Below are 23,238 nucleotides of genomic sequence, written 5' to 3' on the forward strand. Positions count from 1 at the left end.
GCCTCTGCCTCCCGAGTGCTAGGATTAAAGGCGTGCGCCACCACGCCTGGCTTATACTTTGACTTTTTGTTAACAGGACAAAACGTGGATAAAAGTTCACGCTGTCAGGGATTAATTTTACTTGCCAGGGGAAATAATATCCCAAACAACTCATTACGAAGTGATGTGGTGCCAAGGAAAGACAAGGGGGCTCCACAGAGCAAAGAGCTCGGACTCGGCTGAGTGGTGGGAGCTACTCCTCTAGCACTCTGGGTCGCAGACCCACTGCCTCCATGCCCCTGTGCCGGTGCAGCTTCTGAGGCCTTCTCACCTTAAGGGTCTTGAAGGCCCCTGTACCCAACTATTCTCCAAGTCTTCCCCAAATCACTCAGCTACTTCACTTAGGTTGGCTTTAAACTAAACCCAGAAGGATTTTGAAGTATTAAAAGTGAGTGACTGCCGACACTAAACTGACTCTTTGAAGGCCCCAGTGGCCCACCCTTTCATGGTAAAATTCATACTTTAAAACAAATACCAGGAAATACTGGGTGAGAGCCAGAAATCTTGCCAGGCAAGGTTTATCAAACGCAGTTTATTTAGGACAAAATACATTTTAAGACCTTAACTCTAAAGGAGAGCCCAGAGACTGAGAAGAGCCTCCTTCGTGGAACACCAGGGAACAGGAAAGCTCCCAGCAGGGAGACAGGTTCCGGCAGAAATAGGAGGGGTGGCAGGGCCCACAGGGCTGTCCCAGGGTAGCCTTGTTCTTCAAGGTCAGCTGACATTGGGCCACCACATTCCCAAGTAAAAGGTTACAATTCCAGTCAACTGGTGACAACAGTAATACGGTATCAGGCTGAGGCCTGGTATGGAGGTGTCTGTCACTAGCTGTTGGGCTTCTTGGCCATGGGCTCATCCTCCTTCTCCTGCTTCAGCCATCGATCCAGGAAGCTGCTGGTAGCACCTCTTTTAGCAGGCAATGGGCTCTTCTGGAGAAACTGGCTGGACCACTGGGGTAGACCTGATGCATCCTTTTTGGGTGAGTCAGGGACTTCCTTTTTGGGTGACTTTGTAGCCAGCCACTGCATCATCCTTTGACTGCTGCCACTTGCCTTGGGCTCCTAGGAGAGAGAAAATTCCCATAGCACGCAGGATTGAATACCAGTGTGAAGGAAGAAGCATGTGCCACCCCAGCCCCAGTCGATGCTGGTATAGTGTTACTAAGGGTGCAAATAAAGTCGGCTGTGAGTGCCCAGGGTAGGAGAAGCACTTAAAGATCAGAGCACAGGAGTCAGTGTGGAGCTGGAGAGTTTTCCAAAAATGCAGAAAATGACGTGATTCAGTGGCTGGGGATAGGAGGCTGCCACCACCGTCAGGCTCAATGGTTCCCCTGCTTAGTATGTCTTGACTGTTACTACTCCTGCTGCTGCTTGTGTGTCACACCTAGTTCTGAAATGAGAAGTTCTCTGTGAGGTGACAAAGAGTATAGACCATGATAGAAATAGATTACCATAGCTGGGCCATAGTGGTGCACTCCTTTGATCCCAGCACTCAGGAGTCAGAGGCAGGTGGCTCTCTGAGTTCAAGGCTAGCCTACTCTACAGATTCAGCTTTAGGACAGCCAGAGATACAACAGAGAAGTCCTGTCTTTAAAAAACAAAACGAGTAGCTGTCCAGTCCACGGTGAATTATGTAATTACATTTAAACCTTATATTTTCATTTATTATGTATGTACACGGTTTGTATTTGGAGACCACAGGATAACTTGCGGGATGGATTAAGAGAATCAAATATAGAGCTCAGGCTGTCAGGCTGACGACAAGTGCCTGACCTGGTGAGCTCTCTTGCTGGCCCCATAATTAAAGTTTTAGAGGAAAAAAAATTCAGTGTTGGGACTGCAAAATATTTCAGAAAAATTAGACAAGAGCAAAGCAGTGAGGGTCACGTGACCACAGTGTGGAAAACAAGAACCTCCAGCGGAAATGTGGGAGGCCAGCTGGTCCTCACAGTCCTTGGATACTGCCCCGGCATTCTAAGAGTCCTGTACCATGGAGTTCCTCCATGCCACAGAGAGATGAGAGCTGTTTCTGTATGTCAGCAGGGCCAGCTCTCTGATGTGGACGTTCCCTTCCCACTGCAGGCATTTGCCCATTTCCTCGATAAGTGCTGAAAAGTTACAGAGCATTGCAAGAAGGCTCTCAGGTGCTCTGGGAGAGAAGAGGACTGGAGATCCTCCAACTTGTAGTAAGTGTGAGGATCAGGGTTCAACCCCTAGCATCTGCATAAATATGCTGGGCATGGTGGCACACACGTGTAAGCCCAGAGCTGAGGAGTCACAGAAGAATCCTTTAGGCTCTCTGGCTAGTTTAGCCTAACTGGTGAGCTCTAGGCTAGTGGATTCAGTGTTTCTGAAGATGGTATCTGAAGTTGTCCTCTGACCTCTAACGTGCACATGAGTGTGCATATACACCTGCACTTGCACACACAGAGATATGAACACACAAAAGAAAAAAAAAGAATCATAGCTGGAAACAGATTTAAAACTTTCTCACATTTACTCTATATATTGGATCCTAGACTCATCAGGGAGATTCTGAAGGACACAGAAAGCCAATTTCGATTGGATATTTATTTTACATATCTGAACAGGTTCCAGCATTTAACTGTCTGAAACTCTTTTTTATTCTCTTAACCCAGGGCCTCTTTTTTTTTTTTTTTTTTTTTTTTTGGTTTTTCGAGACAGGGTTTCTCTGTATAGCCCTGGCTGTCCTGGAACTCACTTTGTAGACCAGGCTGGCCTCGAACTCAGAAATCCGCCTGCTTCTGCCTCCCTAGTGCTGGGATAAAAGGTGCGTGCCACTACGCCCTGCAAACCCAGGGCTCTTAACATGATAGACATGTAAGCACCCATTACTGCGTGGCACTGCAGCCCCAGCACTTACTTTGAAAGAGTTTTCTGTTAGGGGTTAAGTTAGAGTAGAATCTGACCATCACTGTTATGCCTACCTTCCAAAGAGTATGAGAACTCTTGGGAGTTTATAATGAATTAAAATGCTGGCCAGACATGGTGGTGCACGCCTTTAATCCCAGCACTTAGGTATCAGAGGCAGGCAGATCTCTAAGGCCACCTGGCATGTTCTAGTGCAGCCAAGGCTACACAGTGAGACCTTGTCTCGGCTCAGCAGTTATGAGCTTGCTGTTCTTGCAAAAGACCAGGGTTTATTTCCAGGCCCTCATATTGGGCAGCTCACAACTGCCTGCAACTCCAGCTCCAGGAGGTCAGATGACCTTTTCTGGACTTTGCAGTCATTGCACTCATGTGCACAAACCCACACACAAACACATAAATAAAATAAAGTAAATCTTTAAAAAAATCTTAGAAAAAAAAAAAAAAGAAAAGAGGCAGGCATGGTGGCTCATGCCTTTAATACCAGCAATAAGGAGGCTATGACAGATGGATCTCTGTGAGTTCGAGGCCAGCCTGCTTTACACAGCAAAATTCCATGGCAGCCAGGGAGACATAATGAGACCCTATCTAAAATTCAAATGACATGAAATATACATTAAGGTTCTGATGATGCAAGGGCATATTCTGAACAATAGTGGTCTCAGAATAGACAAGTCACAGTCCCTACCTTCTTAACCAGCAAGTCAGCGGGAGCCAGACACTCAGGAGTGTTGTTTCGGGAATTGTTCACCACTGGAGAAACTGGGTGGAAGGTGATGTTGTCTATGGGGTGGATTAGCTTCAGCGCTTCCTGAGTGGCGACCTCACCAAAGTCAAGCCATTTGGAGACTGCTTCTTCTCCATCTAGTATGGCAGGCATCCTGGCCAGGGGTCAGATGGAAAAATAGATGAGTGTAGAGAAAGGAAAGAAACTGAGTCAGTTGATAATTCAGGCATCATAGGGGCTCTCGGCCCTCACTTTCAATGTGGATGTGGCCCCAAGTTACTGATACAACCTGAGAGTGCACTGGAGACAACATTCATTAACTTCTGAAATTTCATGGCACAGGCAGTAAAGGGCACTAAGACTAAATGCCCTTTATGCTAGTATGCTAGTGTACTCCCTAGAAAGTAGGTTAACAACTACCTCCAGACATCAACTGTGAAGACCTCCAGTAAGAAAGGGCTGGCCAGGCACTGCGTGACCTTGGCCAGGCACTGCGTGACCTTGGCCAGGCACTGCGCGACCTGTGGTCACAGCCTCACAGGGTGCTGAGGTGGGTGGATTATTTGATCCCAGGAGTTCAAGCTTGCTGAGGCAACAAAGCAAGACACAATCTTTTGTTTTTCATTTTAGATAATTCTTGCTGTAGCCTAATTTGGCCTCAAACTCCTGATTCTCTTGCCTCTCCTTTCACTCCCTGAGTGCTGGGATTACAGGCTCCATGTTATCACACCAAGTGAGATATTTCTCTTAAAAAAAAAAAAGAAAAAGAAAAAGTCAAGGTAGCACATATATATATAATCCCTGCACTCAGGAGAATGAGGCAGGAGGATCATCATGAGTTTTAGGCCAGCCTGGACTATCACGGTAAGTTCCTAGCCAAGTTTGGTTATAGAGTAAGACTCTCCCTCAAAAACCAAGAGTGACTGAGAGAGAACAAAAGACCCTTAAAAGCTCTGAACTCTGGATGCATTCGTACCTCTTGTGCTGAATTTTATCTTATTTGGAAATAACAGACATTAAGCCTTTCTTAAACAGTATAGAATTATAGTCCATTTTTAAGTCAATGGCATTTTAGATTAGATGAAATATGCTCAGAGTATCAGTAACTGAGGCAATCATTCCTCTGCCAGTGACTCTTTCCATTACATATACATACATTTCTAGAATTTCATGTGTGTGGGTATTTTCCTGCGTGTATATCTTTGCACATCCTGTGTGCCTTAGGAGGCTCACCCAATGTTGGATTCCCTAGGGACTAGTTACAGACAGAGTTGTGAGCCACCATGTAGGTGCTGGAGATGGAACCTAAGCCCTCTGGAAGAGCAATCAGTTCTCTTAACCACTGAGTCATTTCTCCAGCCCTCACTGATTTATTTGTGGGTGTATGTGTGCCTCCAGATGTTGCCTCTTCAGCATATCTTATTGGTATGTGTCACCACAGCTAGCTCTTTTTTAAATTTATTTTTGTAGTACTAGGTATGAAACCTAGGGCTTTATGTATGCTAAACAAGTATTTTCCTACTGGGCGACATCCCAGGTCCTCTTTTCATTTTTCTTTCTTTTTAAAAATTTTTTGAGACAGGATTACTCTGTGTAGCCCTCGCCATCCTAGACCTTGCTCTGTAGACCCATCTGTCCTCAAACTCAAGAGATCTGCCTTCCTCTGCCTCTAGAGTGCTGGGATCAAAGGTTGTGCCACAACACCTAGCTCATCTTTCTTCTTAAGGAAAAGTTTTGTTAAATTGCCTAAGGTAGCTGAGAACTCAAGATCCTCCTGCTTTACCTTCCTAATAGCAGGAGTAATACATGGAGCTCTCAGGTTCAGCTTCCTGCTTGATATACAACTGCAAATCAGTTCCCAGTGTGTGTGATGTATCAGCAGATTTACATTTGCTTATGCAAAATCTTATCTGCAAGAAATACTGGGTGGAAAGAGGCGTGGTGATGAACCACGCAGAGGAAGGCAGAGGCATGGTAAGCTATAAGACAGCCAGGACTATAAAAGAGACTTTATTTCAACCTCCGCTCCATCCCACCCCCATTAAAGAAAGAAATACAGGCTGGGAACTGGAAAGTAGCTCCTTGGTTATTGACCTTGCTGAGGACCCAGGTCTGATTCCCAATACCCATATATTGGCTCTGTAACTCCAGTCCCAGAGGACTTGACATCTTCCTTTGACTTCAGCAAGCAAATGGCATGCACGTAGCACACAGACACACATGCAGGCAAACACTCATGCGTACTTTCTCTGCCCACTTCTTTCAGATTAAAATGTGACCTCTAAGTGTTCCGGCCACCAAGCCTTTGTTTCACTATCTTAAACTGTGTTATGAAAACCAGCACTGAAGACAAAATCAGCAAGGAAATGATAATTATCATTGTTACTGAACAGATATTGAGGCAAGGTCACCCCTACTGGCCATTTGATTTATAAATGTAGTGAGAAAGACAAAAGAATCATTGGAAAACTCAAGAAGGCAGTTGCTGAGATGGGAAAGAGTCCTTCTATATTACGTTTGGCCAAACTGAAAACCAAAAGCAGCACCATTACTATATCACCCTGTGACTTTGAGATCAGCTAATTATCTATTATCAATGCCCCAGGACACAGAATCTTTACAGGTCTATCTGGGGCTGACCATGCTGTCCTGATGGCTGCTGTGGGTTTTGCTCAATCTGAAGATGCCATCTCTAAAAATGCAGATGGCAGAACCATGAGCATGCCTTTTGGCTTAAACAGGAAGTATAAACCAGCTAATTCTAAGTATTAACAAAATGGATCCCACTGAGCTACCCTATAGCCAGAAGAGAGATGAGGAAAAAGTATTCATTCGAGCCGGGTGTGGTGGCGCATGCCTTTAATCCCAGCACTCGGGAGGCAGAGGCAGGTGGATTTCTGAGTTCGAGGTCAGCCTGGTCTACAGAGTGAGTTCCAGGACAGCCAGAGCTATACAGAGAAACCCTGCCTCAAAAACAAAAAAAAAAAAAGGGAAGTATTCATCCATGGAAAGTGTACACCTAAGGAGATCGTCTGGAGAGATGCTCAACAGTGAGAGCACTGGCTGCTCTTTCAGAGGACTTGGGTTCAATCCCTAGCATCCACATTGTGGCATTCAACTGTCCTTAACTCCAGTTCCAGGGAATCCAATGCTCTCTTCTGGCATTCGTGGGCAACAGGCTTGCAAACTGTACATAGACATGCATGAACCCAAAACGCTAATAGTCATAAAATATAGAAACACTTTTTAAGGAAACTGGCAGTGTACCTGATATGGTAGCATTTGTGGTAACTTCTGTTTGGAATGGTGAAAATATGCTGAGGCCAAGTACTTAATATCCCTTGGGTCACTCATGAAGATGGCAGCACAGTGGAACCACACTGCTGGTGGCTTTGATTGTATCTTATCACCAACTTGTCCAAATCTCAAGCCTTTCCACTTGCCTCTCCTTGATATCTATAAAATTGGTGGCATTGGTACTGTTGTTGTGGGCCAAGTAGAGACCATTATCAGACCTACTTGGTGGTTAACTTTGCTATTAACAGTCAATGTCACAACTGAAGTATAAAGTCTACTGAGATGCACCCGAGGCTTTGAATGAAGTTCTTCCTGGAGACAACAGAGATGTCAATGTCAAGAATGTCTATCTGAGTTGTTTCGTGTGGCAATAGTAAAAATGACCCAAAATGGGAGCAGCTAGCTCCACTGCCTAGATGATTATCCTGAACCACTTAGGCCAAATTAGAGCAGGGAATGTATTAGACTATCACATGGCTCGCACAGTGTGCACCTTTGCTAATTTAGAAGGAAGACACATTTGCTTGGAAGTTGGCCCTACACTCTATTTGGTGATGTTGCCACCACTGGTAAGGCTCTAGTCCAATAAATAATAAATATATTTTAACAAAGTAATAAAGTAGTGCTGACAAATGACAATATTAAATAAGTGTTTGACGCAGGAAGGCAGAGATGGTTCAAGAGGTTCTAAAAAGAAATTGAGGAAGGGTTTCTCTGTATAGCCCTGACTGTCCTGGAACTCACTTTGTAGACCAGGCTGGCCTCAAACTCAGAAATCCGCCTGCCTCTGCCTCCCAAGTGCTGGGATTAAAAGCGTGCACCACCACTGCCCAGACACAATTTCTTATTGACAAAAATTTGTTGACTGTAATGATTTCTAAATGACTAATAAAAATGTGTTTGAGACTTAAAAAAAAAACCCACCTCATATACATATTAAAGTTAAAAAAAAACCCAAAACCAAGAAAAACAGGGTAAACACAGAAAACTGACCACAGTGGAACTGAGCTTGTAGGAATATACAAAAATGCACATAGCCACCTCAGACACCCATGGCTATCTTGGTTGACACATATCCAAGGTATATCCTGCTATAGTCTTGCATTTGTTAATTTTTATATAATTTGAAATACTCAGGGACACGAGAGATGGCTCAGTAGTTATGAGCACTGGCCGTTCTTCCAAAAGACCTGGGTTCAATTCCCAGCACTCACATGGAAGTGCACAACTGTCTGTAACTCCAGTTCCAGGCGGATGTGACACCCTCAAACAAACATACATGAAAGCAAAACACTGATGCACATAAAAATAAAAAAATTAAATATGCTTTAAAAATACACACACACACAAAAAGAAAAAACTCATTTAGCATCTCAAACACGTCTAGGTTTCCTGGCTCAAACATGTTTGATTGTGTGTACAAATGAAACTATTTTAAATATTGAAAACTAGAAATGTTAAGCATTTTGAAATAAAAATGAGAACATGACTATCTCCAAGACAACAGATATGAAGTAAACACCACTGGTGACAATGCTGCAAATAAAGATCCATATCTGAGCAATAACACAAAATACTTAAGTCTTCTCACAGAGAAAGCACAATTTATTTATTTAATGTAACAAACTTCAATACCACAAAATCTGCTCCTTTTGCTGCTAGTATCAATTGGTTTGGTGGTTTCAAATACAGCTACATATCCCAAAACATTTTGCTTTGAAAAAGCCACAAATGCAGGTGAATATAGCACTCAAGGGATTCTAGCAGTCACACAAGAGATAAATGAAGGTGACTATTCATTTGATAAAATGTTCCATTTCCCCGCAGCACCAGATACTATTATTCTTTAATGGTTCACTGACAGACAGTATCTTCCTATGCAGTACTAGCTGGTTTTAAACTTGTGCGAGGTTTCCTGCCTTTGCCTCCCAGTGCTAGGTTATATTATAGGCCTGTGCCACCACACCTGGCAGACAGTGTTGTCTTCTCAACCTTATTTCCCCTGTACTGGTTAGTTAGTTTTTTGTCAAGTTGACACAAGCTAAAGCCACTGGGGAAGATGAAAGGCAAACTTGAGAAAACTGTGTCAGACTGGACTGTAGGCATAGCTGTGGGCATTTTCTTGATTCTTGGTTGATGGGGAAAAGGTAACTGAGCACACCAGTACGGAGCATGTCTCCATGGCCTCTGCTTGAGTTCCTGCCCTGACTTACCTTCTTGATGGACTAAGGTTAAGATAAATATTAAATACACCCTCTCCGCCTGGAGCTTCATTTGGTCATGGCAATAGGAAGCAAACTATTTTCCAGTTTTACAGCCCAGACTCACAATTTACTGGTTGTACAGCTGATTTTAGGAGACAAATATATGAACATTTATAGTAAAGGGTAAAAGCTTTGATTTCAATAAATCAATGTACTTTATTTTTTAAGAGTTATTTTTCTTTTTTTTTTTTTTAGATTTATTTATTGATTATATGTAAGTACACTGTAGCTGTCTTCAGACACTCCAGAAGGAGTCAGATCTCGTTACAGATGGTTGTGAGCCACCATGTGGTTGCTGGGATTTGAACTCTGGACCTTTGGAAGAGCAGTCAGGTGTTCTTACCCACTGAGCCATCTTACCAGCCCAAGAGTTATTTTTCTTATTTGTAGTTATGTGTACATGTGTGTGTCTGCATGTGGGTATGTCCACATGGTTGCAGGTGTCGGGAGAGGCCAAAGGAAATGGATTGCCAGTAAATACAAACACAGACAGTTGTGAGCTGCCTGGAAATTAAACCTGATCCTTTGCAAGAGCAGCAAGAGCTCTTTATCCACTGAGCCAATGAGTTAGGGGTAAATCTCAGTGATACATCACTGGCCTAGTAAGTCCATGGTCATGCTATGGACATATTACACCAGGAGCTACACTACCAGTCCCTAAAAATATTTTTAAAATCTCAGAAATCAAAATTATTTCATAAGGATTTCACTGTATAATTTTGCAAGCATGTTGGTAACTTTTCGGGGAATGTACATCAAGCTTTGGGAAAACGTTATAATTTGCATAAGTCAGTTCCCTACTCTCTAAAATCAGAGTAAACTCCCCAGGAAAAAACAGTGACTTGCCTGCTGTGGATGTCACTCAATCCTCTGCAGGATTCCACAGTGATGATGCTGTAGGAATACAGGCACTCTCCCTCTGGCGGTGCCCAGCAGTCAAAGATCCCTGCCATTGTCAGCAGCCTCCAGTTGTCCCAGACCTTTTCCTTGTTGTCAGAGCTGTCTGAAGCATCGTTCCCACCTGACTGGAAACAGCAGGCTGATTAGACATGCCCAGTGATGCTTCAGACCTGACAGCAGGTCAGCTGTTTTGAAACCATTTGGCCCGTTCTACTTTGATCCTATCTGACCCATTATCATCAACACCAAGAGGCTTCATGGCAAATGTTCACTGAAGCAGCAAATGCTGTCTTCTTACTACTTCCAGAATTTAATGCCTTCCCTCGACTGACAACTCTAAAATCTAGCTCAGGAAGGGTTCAAAGAAAGCTTGGCTACTAGGAAAACCCTCCGGTATGTAACTGCTCACTTAAAGCACAAGACACTAGAGAAAAAAAAAAAAGAAAAGCTCAAGTTGAATGGAAAAAAACAAAAACAAAAACAACCCCCCCCCCCTGAAAACAGCAAAGTCCAAACCCAGTTCCATTCCTATGAGAGTGACTTGATCTCATATTTAAAGGCATAATAGAAGAATTTTTGGTCTCTTCCTTTATATATTGTGTCTAACAACAACCAAAATTGTTAAGAAACGTACTCTCCCTCTCCTGCTCTCTCTCCTCCCTCCTCCCACCCCCCATACAACAAAAAAACCAAAACCAACCAAACAAACCAAGATTCTACTGCCAAGATAAATCATTAGAACCAGGCTGAAGGCTGAAGGCATGATTACATTTCCCAGATGACTTAGTAAAAAATGTTAAAGGCCGGGGGCTGGAGAGATGGCTCAGCGGTTAAGAGCACTGACTGCTCTTCCAGAGGTCCTGAGTTCAGATCCCAGCAACCACATGGTGGCTCACAAACATCCATAATGAGATCTGACACCCTCCTCTGGTGTGTCTGAAGACAGCTACAGTGTACTCATATAAATATAATAAATCTTTAAAAAAAAAAGTTAAAGGCCTCTTTAAAAAAAGAACAGTGGCACATGCCTTTAATCCCAGCACTTGGGAGGCAGAGGCAGGCGGATTTCTGAGTTCGAGGCCAGCCTGGTCTACAAAGTGAGTTCCAGGACAGCCAGGGCTATACAGAGAAACCCTGTCTCGAAAAAAAAAAACCCCAACCCCCCCCCCCCAAAAGAACATTACCCAAACTGAAACACAGAAAAGAAAAAATTCAGAAGAAACCACTCAAGAACTATGGGACAATATCAATAACCTAACACATCAATAGTACATAAATAAATGCTTTTTTCAGAAATACAAAACCAGATTTCAACTGGGTTTAGTAGCATGTCTTTAATCCCAGAACTGAGGAGACAAGGTAGGTAGATCTCTGTGTGTTTGAGGCCTGTCTATATAGGGTTTCCAGGACAGCCAGGGCTACATAATAGAGAGATCCTGTCTCAAAAAACAGAACTTCCCTACCCCCCTCCCCAAATCAAAATGGCCCATCAATTCAAAAGCAGCTGTGGAGATGGCTCAAATCAGTCAAGTGCTTCCAATACAATCATGAAGATCAGTGAGCTTCCAGTTCATTGAAAGACCCTTTCTCAAAAAACAAAACAAAACAAAACAAAACAAAGACAACTGAGGAAGACATGCCGTACCAAACTGTGGCCTCTACCTGCATAAGCATACACGGTTATGTGTACCTAGGTTCCGGGAACAAACTTGGCATTAGTGTCCAAGAGAGCAGGAAGTTGCTGGGCAGTGGTGAAACACACCTTTAATCCCAGCACTTGGGAGGCAGAGGCCAGGGATCTCTAAGTTTGAGGCCAGCTTGGTCTATAGCACAAATTCCAGGACAGCCAGGGCTACACAGAGAAACCCTGACTCAAAAAGAAAAAGGAAGAGAGCAGGAAGTAGCTTTTGGAGGACCTGACTTATCTGTAAAAGGGTCGAATGGTAACTCAGAAGGTCTCCAGCCATAGAGGCTTATTTGATATAGAAGAGCTTTTGTTGTTTTGTTTTTTTCCTTGGAAGAGGAATAACATGTGGCTCATGAACGGAATGGTTGTCAGAAGAACTGAAAATGGCTCTACCTTTTAAAGCTTGAGAGTTTGCTACCACTGAAGAACCCCAAGCAGATGTAAACAGGTTGAAGAATGCAGAATTATACATCACAAAGAAAAACCCAGGCTTATCGAGAGTGACTACTAGATAAATGAAGAGGCTTAATTCAAAAACCCAAACATAGAAAAAAAAAATAGTAATGCTGGTGGCAGAGAGAAAACGGAGGAAAGAAAAGGAAAGCACTCAGTTCAATCTAGTTTTAGTTTAGAAATAGCTGATTAAACATCTAGGGAGTAAATAGTTAAATCTTTATTTATATCAAACAAACAAAGCCAAGTCAATCAGGGACTGAGCACCCTAATCTGTTTTTCTTCTCTACCTACTTCTCTTCTAAGAACCAATCTTCAGTTTTGACTTGCTAATAATCTTGCAGGGCACGCTGGCACACACCTTTAATCCCAACACTCAGGCTGAGGAAGAGGAGGCCAAAGGCAGAGACAGTTTAATCTTTGTGAGCTCACAGACAGCCTGGTCTACATATCAAATTCTATGACAGTCAGAATTACAGAGATCTGTCCTCCTCTGCCTCCCAAGTGCTGGGATTAAAGGTGTTAAGCACCATGTATAGCTGGTACATACATTAGTCCCAGCACTTAGGAGGTAGAGGTGAGTAGATCTCAGTGAGTTTGAGGCAAGCCTGGTCTTCATACTAAATTCTAGACCAGGCAGATTCACAAAATGAGACAAAGGTAGAAGGTAAATTCCTATTGCTGAAGACACCATGCCCTTCAGAAACAAGGCCCAGAGATATCTAAATTGAACAGGCTCATATGCCCATTCCCTTAGGCTAGCTTTTTTTTGGACCAAAAATATTACGCAAGCTTCCAAAGGACGGAGGCAACCAACAGTCTACCTAGTTATGATGCTTTTGAACCACATCAATGACAAGCATGGCATGATAACCCAAAGGGTGCAGTAGTGGCTCACATCCCATGGTGATAACCAATAGCTCACTAATTGAAATTAAGATCCACTCAACAAGAGGGAAACCATGCCTGCTACTGGAATGTCTATTAACTACTAGAGCCAGCTACTCAGTGCTAGTGAAGTCATGGATACAGGAGAATCTACGACTACACCCACTACTGTACTAAACCTGCATAATCCTTAACAACAATCTAAGCATTTGTCTTCATAGCACAGACAAGTGTAGCCTTCAAACTACATTAAAAAAGAAAACCTTTTTGCAACACAGATCATTACAGAAAACCACAACCAATTAAAATGAAGAGTTGTGGAGCCCATCTCAATGGATACCTCTATAAAACACTCCTGCACCTGAGGCTCAGAGAACACTGCAAAAAGAAAGGGTGGGAAGGCTGTAAGAGCCAGAGGATCAGGGAGTTGACTATGATATTGTATTTCCTAATAATGTCAGAAACTAAATCCACAAAGTCTTACCAACATGACTGACCAAATGTGCTCTGAACAAGGACACCAGTGGACATGCTAAAGTAGATGGGGGAAAGGCCCACAAGGCCTCAACCCTACAAAACCACTTCAGCAACTGAGGAATACTGGGAGTGGGAGAAATATCTTTCCCAGGGAAGAGCACACCAGCTTGTGTCCAGTGCCAGGTGGTCAGCACTGAAAACATACATATACTCGAAAGTATACGGATTGAGCAGGGCATACTTAGGAATGTAAATATACATATTTACATGCAATAACAATAAAAAAATAGGCCATGGGACATGAGGGGTATATGGGAGAGTTTAGAGGAAAGAAAGGGAGAAATGTTGCAATCATATTATAATCTCAAAAATAAACTGTAGATCTGTATTAATGATAAGATAGTTTTGAGAAATGTGACATTAAGCATTTTTGTTGTAGTAACAGCAGAGAGTATGATTAACATACCCTATATTATACACCAATGAGTAGAATCAACATTATATGTGTCCTATAATGTTTGCAGAAACATTGCTATATGACCTTGATTTGTTTCTCTGTCTTTTCCAAACATACTGTTTACACAACTGCTCATACCTTCTCTGTCTTGATTTGAGGAAAATAGATGAAGTATGGTTGCCTCTGGTTTGTTCCCTGACACCGCTGCCACTCGTAGAATCCATCTGCTAAAACAACACACCGTCGTCCTTTCCCCAGAGGAACCTGAGAGAGAATAAAAAGGATATGGCATAGGGTTAGGGTTAGCACTGTACTGTGGTAGCAGAGGGCTTGCCTAGCAAGTACAAGGTGGTGGGTTCCACCTTCAGAACCACATCAAATACAAATACATACACACACACACACACACACACACACACACACACACATGCACACACACACATACATACACACACACACATATACACATACATACACATACACACACACACCCCAAAACACTCAGAATCATATGTGGCCCTGGAGGAGTTAACCTTTATCTTTTTTATAAAGTGCCAGATGAGAACTGATCTTAGGGAAGTATTTTACCATTGAGCTACCTACCCAGAGGAGTTAATTTTTTTGCACTTCAAATCTCTTAAGATATATTTTTTTTTCTTTTAAAAAGACAGGGTCTCATTATGTAGCTCTGGCTGAAAATCACTATGTAGGCCAGGTTGGCCTTGAACTCACAGACTGCCTGCCCCTGCCTCCCCAATGCTGGGACTAAAGACATGCACCACTACATCTGGCTTTAGACATTTTCGAGATTTTCAAGATAGGGTTTCTCTGTGTAGCTGTGGTTGTCTTGGAACTCACTATGTAGATCTGGCTGCCTGGAACTCAGAGATGCACCTGTTTCTGCCTCCCAAGTGCTGGGATTAAAGGTGTTTGCCTAGCTTAGACATTCCTTTTTTTTTTTTTTTTAAATTATTTCTTTGTGTTACAGTACATGTTTGTAGTAAAAGGACAATTTATGGGAGTTAGTTTTCTCCTTTCACCACGTGGGCCCCAGGGACCAAACTCTGATCTTCATGTTTGGTGCAAGAGCCTTTACCTACTGAGCCATCTAATAGACCACCACATCACTTTTCTTATATATAAAGTCACCATTAAACTAAACAGATGTTGAGAATTAAATAACATACACAGGCAAAAAAGCACTTTCCTCCAGGACAGAAGGGGAACTCAGGAGATAATCAAAACATAACATGCCTGAGAAGTAGAAGGTTCTAGAAGGCCCCTTCTCAGCTTTATAGGAGTAAACAACTGCTATCCTAGGGAAGGAGACTGCAGAGTGACAGCTTCTAAGTGCTTGAGTGGATTTCAGTGATGAAATTGCTTTTTAAGTGAACCCATACCCATACTCCTCTTTAAACCTCTTTAAACTCACTGGTTCACCAAGTTGAACTTTCATCTGTCTTGGGCTATCTTTCAGGGTAAATAGATATGTGTATTGCATCTCCCAGTTAAAGTTTGCCAACAACAGCTAGTCTCCAGTTTGCTCCAAGTGGACCATGCTTCCCAGTATTACTCACACACCATCTCATCCCTTCCCAGACTGATGTAGGCTGGCTCTGAATGACAAACAGAACACAGCACAAGCAATGCTGTATCACAAATCTCATGTAGTTTCTGTTCTGCCTTCCCGAATCATGAGCACTGCAGTAAATGAGGTGCCACATCGGAAGTTTGGTTAGCATACACTCATGCTAGGAACGTAAAAAGGCTTGCAGTTGTTCCAGTTATACCAGCCATGGCATCAGCCATGCATGAAGAAGCATTTGTCTCAGTTTGCTTTCTACTGCTGTAGCAAAATAACAAGACCAAAAGCAACTTGGGAGGAAATAGTTTTATTTCTGTTTATAACTTATCATGAAGGGAAGTCAGAACAGGAACTCTCTGAAGATTTGAACTGGATGAGACCAGTGTGGTAGACTTTAATTCCAGCCCTTGGGAAGCAGAGGCAGGAGGATCTTTGTGAGTTTGTGACTCTCAGAGTCTGGTTTAAGAGTGAGTTCCAGAACAACCAAGACCACATAGAGACCCTTGTTGGGGTGATCTTCTTGTGCACTGTATAAAGGTTGCTTGTTAGTATTTTGTAAATGTCTTCTCCATCACTTTCTGATTGGTTTAATAAATCGCTAAACAGCCTATAGCAAGGCAGGAGAGAAGAGGCGGGACTTCTGGGAGAGATGGGAACTCTGGAAAGTCTGAGGTGGTAGATATGTCAGTGAGAGACAGATTTGCCAGGAAGACTCAGTTATGAAACTGAGGAGAGGTATTAAGCCATGTGGCAGAATATAGATTAAAATAAATGGGTTAATTAAGATTATAAGAGCTAGTTGGGAACAAGAATAAGCTAGGGTCGGGCTGGAGAGATGGCTCAGTGGTTAAGAGCACCGACTGCTCTTCCAAAGGTCCTGAGTTCAAATCCCAGCAACCACATGGTGGCTCACAACCATCTGTAATGAGATCTGATGCCCTCTTCTGGTGCATCTGAAGACAACTACAGTGTACTTAGATATAATAATAAATAAATCTTAAAAAAAAAAAAAAAGAATAAGCTAGGGTCTAAAGCTTTCATAAATAATATAAAAGGTTCCTTGTCATTGTCTGGGAGCTGGCAGGCCTAGAAAGTCATGTTACAGACCCTGCTTCAACAACAGCAGCAACAAGAATGGAAGCAGAGGCCATAGAAGAATGCTGTTTACTGGCCTGCTTTACATGGCTTGTTCAGTTTTGTTTTGTTTGCATATAACCCAGGACCACGAGCCTCAGGGCGGTACCCACCAACAGCAAGCTTGGTCCTTTCTTTCCAATCACTGATCAAGAAAATGTCCTACATTTCCTCAAGTGAGGTTCCTTCTTTCCAGCTGACCCCAGCTCATGTCAACTTAATAACTAACCAGCATGACTTCCACAGATGTTTATCCTTGGCCAGGTAAGAACAGCAAGCATTCCCAGTCAAACCTACCTCACCGAGCAGCAGAGCTAGGCCACAGTATATGAGAAATAATTTTTTTTGTCTTTAAAATTTTGTTACTTTATTTACTTTTGGTGGGCAAGACAACTTGTAGTAGGAGTTGGTGCTCTCCTTCTACCACGTATGTTCTGGTGGCTGATGTTGGGTCACTAGCCTTGGTAGCAGGAACTTTACCTAGAAAACTTTTTCTGGGAGCTGGAGAGATGGCTCAGCCGTTAAGAGCACTGACTGCTCTTCCGAAGGTCCTGAGTTCAATTCCCAGCAACCACATGGTGGCTCTCAACCGTCCGTAATGAGATCTGGCGCCCTCTTCTGGAGTGTCTGAAGGCAGCTACAGTGTACTTACATTAAATAAATAGATAGATAGATAGATAAATCTTTTTAAAAAAAAGAAAAAAAGAAAACTTTTTCTGCTACCTCCACCCCCATTTTGAGATGAAGGTTTCATTGACTATTTCTGCTTGGTCTGGAATGCACACTATAGACCAAGTTGACCTTGAACTCACAGATCTGTTGGCCTCTGCCTTTCAAGTGCTGGGATTAAAGGTGTGTGTTACTACATTAGGCCAACTGTCTGGTTACTTTTCAATTGCTGTGATAAGGCATCATGGCCCAAACAATGTGAAGAGACGGTGTTACTGGAGGCTTACAGTTCCAGAGAGTGGCCATCATGGTGGGGAGCATGGCAGCAGGCAGCAGGCAGGGTGCTAGAACAGTAGCTGAGAGCTTATTATATTTTGAGGCACAATCACCAGTCAGAGAAAGCAAGAGAGCAAACTGGGAGTATCATGGGCTTTTGAAAGCCCACTCCCCAGTGACACACCTCCTCCAACAATGCCCCACCTCCTAATCCTTCTCAGTTTCACCAACTGGGGACCAAGTATTATGAGCCTATGGGAGCCACTGTCATTCAAACCAGCATAACCAATAAGTTCCAGAATTGCTGATCTAAGCAGAACAGGGCCCCACATTAACAACTAGGAATATCCTCACTGGGAGTGGTGGTGGCGCACACCTGTGATCCCAGCACTCGGGAGGCAGAGGCAGGCGGATCTCTGAGTTTGAGGCCAGCCTGGTCTACAAAGTGAGTGCCAGGACAGCCAGGGCTATACAGAGAAACCCTGTCTTGAGAAAACAAAACCAGCAAACTGAAAATATCCTTTGGAATATATCTCTCAGATATACGAAATACTTAGTAGTGTTAGAAAGAAGTGCCTTTCCCTATACACGCTGCCTACCTTGAAGGACTGCTTCTCCATTATGGTATCACTACGACAGTTGGTCGTGTTGAACTGCAGCTTAGCAGGATCACTTTCTTTGAACCAAGATGGGACTAAGCCCCATCGCATGGGAATAATTATCCGATCTGATGAGTCTGCATCCTGCCATAGAAAAAAGATCAAGATTTAGCACCTGGATTTGTGGTATACACTTGTAATAATCCTAGCATTCAAAAGGCTGAGGCAGGAGGAATCCTGCTACTTTTAAGGTGACTTTGGGCTACATAGAGAGTCCAGGCAAGTCTAGACTACACAGTGGTTAGGCATACTTACTGCTTTTGTAGAGGACCTGAGTTACCTTCTTAGAACCTATGTCTGGCAGCTACAACTACACCTACCTCTTCCCACTGGCAGACACCCAAACAGATGCATGATCACATACACAAATTTAAAAATAAGAAAGGTTGAGCAAGACACAAAAATATAATTAAACAGACTCAGATACAGCAGGAAAACCGTAATTACTATATTCAAACAATACAAGGTTATGTAGAGGGGAAAAGCTAGCTGGGCATGGTAGCACGTGCTTTAATTTTAATCCCAACATCTAGGAGGCAGGTGGATCTCGGTGAATTCAAGGCCAGCCTGCCTCAAAAAATGAGAGAGAAGGAGGTGGGGAAATGTCGACCAAGAGTGGTGGGTGGAAAACACTTGTAATCCCAATACTTGGGAGATGATACAAGTGTGTTGTGAATCCCAAGTTAACCAGATCTACTGTCTGAAGTAGGTCATAGGCCCAAGGAATGATACTATTAGTCATCTTTTCTGATAAATGGATTCAGTGTCAAGCTAAATATTTGCATGCATACCCAGATTTCAGTGCTGTTCTCCGCACTGGTCAGAGAAGCTCCTGACTGTAGAGGGTGATGATTACTGCAGAGACTCACAGCTGAGCAAAGTACTGGGGAGAATGACTTAAGTGTTCAGCTCTAAGTGGACACCTATATCATCGCTGTAAGGCACAGAAAGCGTCGTGGAAGAGAGAATAAAAAGAAGGTAACCTGTCAGAAAAGGAAAGGGGAAGAAAGTAGAAGGGTGAAGAAGAGAGCAGCAGACGAGAAGTAATGGGTGAGTTAGATGGATCACAATACACAGATTCATGTGTGAAATTGTCACCAATTAAATAAAAGGATATACAAGTGGAAGGACTAAGATGGGCATAGTGCTACACACCTTTAATCCCAGCAATCTGAGAGGCAGGTAAAGCCCTGCCTTCAAGGACAGTCTGACCTACAAGGAGAGTTCCAGGACAGCCAGGAACACACAGAGAAGCCCTGTCTGGAAACAACAAAACAAAACACAACAAAAAAGGTGGAATGACTAGATGTACTGTGAAACCATCTTCCAGAAATGGCACAGCTGCTGTCCCCAAGGACCCAAAAGCAGCACTGGATACTTGCACAGGACCTACTCAAGAATGGGCCATCAACACTCAGCTTTCCACCGTGGTTAGGAGAGAGCTCATGAAGCCTAGCCCTCCCTGAGAAGCTATGGGCAGGTAAGATTGTGTGTGTGTGTAGGGGGGGCCTCAAAGGTGCCTTCTTCTGGCCTCCACAGGCACTGTACATGGTCCATGTGGTACACAGACATTCATTCAGCAAAACATCTATGCACATAAAAAGAAATATAAAATACTTTTAAATGTCAGTGATGTCTTGGTTGACAGTTCTACTGGTCACCTCTGAGTGTTTTTATCACTGTACAGAGCAACCCCAAACACGAGGGCAATGCATACAAAGTGGCCGAGAACCCGAGATACTGAAAGCATTGCTCAGTATTAGTCATCTTTTCCTCTACAGGTCTGACTCTGGAGTTAGAACAGCTGGTGGCACTGTGGTAGATGGAAAGAAAACAAAGAGGAAGTACTTTGCAAATTAGTGGTTTCAAATACAAATATTGCTATCTATACATATATGCTGGCAGTTGAACGGCTGAAATTTTATTTTAGAATTTGTAGATTTGAAAAAAAAAAAGTATCAAATATTTACCAGAGTAAGAAACCCTCACAATCTAAACAAATCGTATTACAGATGTGCAGTCAAACATTACACAGGCAAACTCAAATGACCCAAAGGAGGGGCTATGTTTGCTAGGGACTCCACCTTCCCATTTCTGCTCCCCAAGATCCATCCACTGAGCTAGGGACCCTGGTCTGTTCAACAGTTAAGGCTACTTGCTGTACTTGCAGAGGATCTGGGTTCAATTGCAAGCACTCATGGAAGCCTTTGGTAACTTCAGTTCCAGGGGCTCTGAAGCTCTGACTTCCAAGGGCACTAGGCACACACCCGGTGCATGCAAGTAAAACATTAATACACATAAAAATTGTTAAATTTAAAAAAAATCAAAAATATTTTATGTGTGCTAGGACTGACCCCAAGGCTATGAGTATATGACATATGTTCTGTATCTCTGAGTAATATCACCAGCCCCAGACACACTGATTTTTTTTTCTTTACATCTACTCATGTGTATGTGTCCACTCTCTTGAGTGAACGCCACACACTGGGAGTGGATTCAGAAGGCAGCTTGCAAGAGCTGGCTCTCTCCTACTATGCAGCAAGTGTTCTCACCCACTGAGCCAGGCTGCAAGCTCTGCAAGCTCCGCAATCAGTTTTTTGTTCTGTTTTTTGAGACACAGTTTTACTATGCGGCCTTGACTAGCCTCCAACTCAGAGATCTGCCTTCCTCCAGCCTCTTAAGTGCTGGGATGAAAGGTGTGAGCCTACACTTGGGTTTTTTGTTTTTAATATAAGGACAGATGACGCTGATAAATCAGTAATACTTGAAAGCTGCGATCTTAAAAAAAAAAAAAAAAGTCAAGCTCGTCAGAGTGTACACACCTGTAATACAGGATTCTGGAGACAGAGGCAGATTTGCTGAAAATTTGAGGTAAGCTTGGCCTCTATAGGGAGTTCCAGGACTGCCAGAGCTACATTCATAGTTAAGACTCCGTCTCAAAAGAATTCTTAAATGTATTCAAATATGGTTCACATAATTTGGGCATACATTCAAACAGTTTAACTGACCATGAAGAATGCGGACTTATTTCTTGCAGAAGCCCAGAGTGATTAGGGCCTTAATGTATCTGTAAAGGCTGCTTTCCGGGTCATTCTCCGGAGGCTGGGCAGATGGCGGCGCAGGGGTCACGAGTCAGATGGCCACCGCGATGCTGGCCCAGAAGCTCCGAGGGTGCTGACACACTCCTTACCTTCTCAAAGTGCAGTCTGGAGAGCAGCACGGGGCTGCTGGACTGCGGGCTCTTGTTGTAGGAGGGGCAGTACTTGTCGGGGTCCCTCCACTGCGGGAGCCGCCGCCGGCCCTGCCGATCCTGATAGGCGCAGGCCCTGGTGAGAACGTCTCTGGGCAGGTGACAAGACGTTCGCCCGCACATACTTCAGCGCTGCCGCTCAGACCTAGAGAAAGTCACAAAACCCTAAGGTTCTCCTCCCTAGCTCACGCCATCCTCCCCGCGAAGCCACATCTTCCGCGGAGGCTCCGGTTAGGTCAGCCAGTCCCCGCCACTGCGGGGCCCACAGTCCCCAAGCAGGCCCTCGGGTGGCGGGCGAGAAAGTCGCTCCTCCCAGGTTGGTTCCCACCGACGCAGCAGGAAAGGCGAGAGCGCTCGGTTTTGACGCCAGCGACACTCGAGGGCCGCGGCCACCGCACTACCGCCCCGCGGGGACACGCTCAGGTCCCGGGCGGAGCCTTGTTGGCGCCAAGGCTCCGGCTAGGAACGTGGGCGGTCCTCGCCAGCCCGCCCGCCCGCGTCCCCTCCGCCGGGTCCTCTCTTCCGCCGGCTAGCTTCTCCTCTGCAAGTACAGCAAGTAGCCTTAACTGTTGAACAGACCAGGGTCCCTAGCTCAGTGGATGGATCTTGGGGAGCAGAAATGGGAAGGTGGAGTCCCTAGCAAACATAGCCCCTCCTTTGGGTCATTTGAGTTTGCCTGTGTAATGTTTGACTGCACATCTCCGTCTACCCCGGTCCCCTCCGCCTGCCCGTCCGTCCTCGTCCCCTCAGCCAGGCCCTCCCCACGCGTCCGCGTCTTCTCACCGCCCGAGGGTCTAGTCCACTCTCCCTCGCAGCCAGCGTCCGCCTAAGGGACGCCCGTCCGGCCCCTCGGTAACCCCGCCCCGCCCCCGACGTGACGTCGCGCCGTCGGGTTTCCCTCCCCACAGGTGGGGGTGTGGCTAGGTGAAGCAAGACAAAATGCACAGACCTGAGACAGGCACCCCAGGAGGCCTCAGGGTCCCCCTTCCCAGGCCGGAATCTGAAACCGGGAAACCTGTGCTGCCCACCCCCAATGTGTAAGGCCACCCGAATTGAGACTCTCTAGCTATTCCCACAGAACCCCTAAGGGTCAGGAAGCCCCACCTGGTTTCCTTTTTAACATTTGTGTGTGGGGTGTAAGCACGCCTTTAAATAAAACTAGAGTAATAAAACTAGAGTAAGCTGTAATCTTCACAAAAGGAGGCTGACACCAATTTCTTTAATGAAGTTTATTTGAATGGAATGGCTTCCGGCCTATGACCAGGCCTGGGAGTAGAAGGGGAGGGTATTAGGCAGGAAGAATACAATCATGAAGGGCTAAGCAGGATGTGGCCTTGAAGGTCGGGCTTTCCTTTAAAGCCTGGAGAGGCCTTCATAAAGGGCTGGAATGAGGCAGAGAGGCCAGGCAAGAGCAGCTGCTCAGTCCCCAGGAGAGGGATACCTTTAGGGAGCAGCCTTCAGGTCACCTACCTGAGAAAACCCCCCAAATGAGAAATCTCTTTATAACCTGTTAGGAAGTTTCACACCACGTGACTTAGTTCACCACTGCATGCGTGACCAAGTACATGGTGGAGCCAGGACCAGTCAT

At 44.3% G+C, this 23,238-nt stretch overlaps 1 protein-coding gene across 5 annotated transcripts; it reads right to left on the reverse strand.

Annotated features, from left to right (window-relative positions):
- Window positions 1-556: 556 nt before the first annotated feature.
- Hmces (5-hydroxymethylcytosine binding, ES cell specific) lies at window positions 557-22,512 on the reverse strand. 5 transcript variants are annotated; one of them, XM_085840366.1, is made up of 8 exons: window positions 21,223-21,482; window positions 20,018-20,213; window positions 19,192-19,383; window positions 18,341-18,484; window positions 14,216-14,341; window positions 10,062-10,240; window positions 3,616-3,808; window positions 557-1,100 (listed from the first exon to the last, which is right to left on the reverse strand). In XM_085840366.1, exons 4-8 carry the CDS (start codon window positions 18,449-18,451, stop codon window positions 864-866), a joined length of 846 nt encoding a protein of 281 aa, XP_085696492.1. In that variant the 5' UTR covers window positions 18,452-18,484; window positions 19,192-19,383; window positions 20,018-20,213; window positions 21,223-21,482; the 3' UTR covers window positions 557-863. The 5 variants fall into 5 exon arrangements, with proteins under 5 accessions (XP_085696492.1, XP_085696490.1, XP_085696491.1 ...); XM_085840364.1 differs by lacking the exons at window positions 19,192-19,383; window positions 20,018-20,213; window positions 21,223-21,482 and adding exons at window positions 21,591-21,795; window positions 22,434-22,512; XM_085840365.1 differs by lacking the exons at window positions 20,018-20,213; window positions 21,223-21,482 and adding an exon at window positions 21,591-22,106.
- Between the last annotated feature and the right edge of the window lie 726 nt (window positions 22,513-23,238).

Source organism: Mus caroli, unplaced genomic scaffold (genome assembly GCF_978045245.1).
Source record: "Mus caroli unplaced genomic scaffold, Mus_caroli_1 scaffold_7, whole genome shotgun sequence".
NCBI lineage: Eukaryota > Metazoa > Chordata > Mammalia > Rodentia > Muridae > Mus > Mus caroli.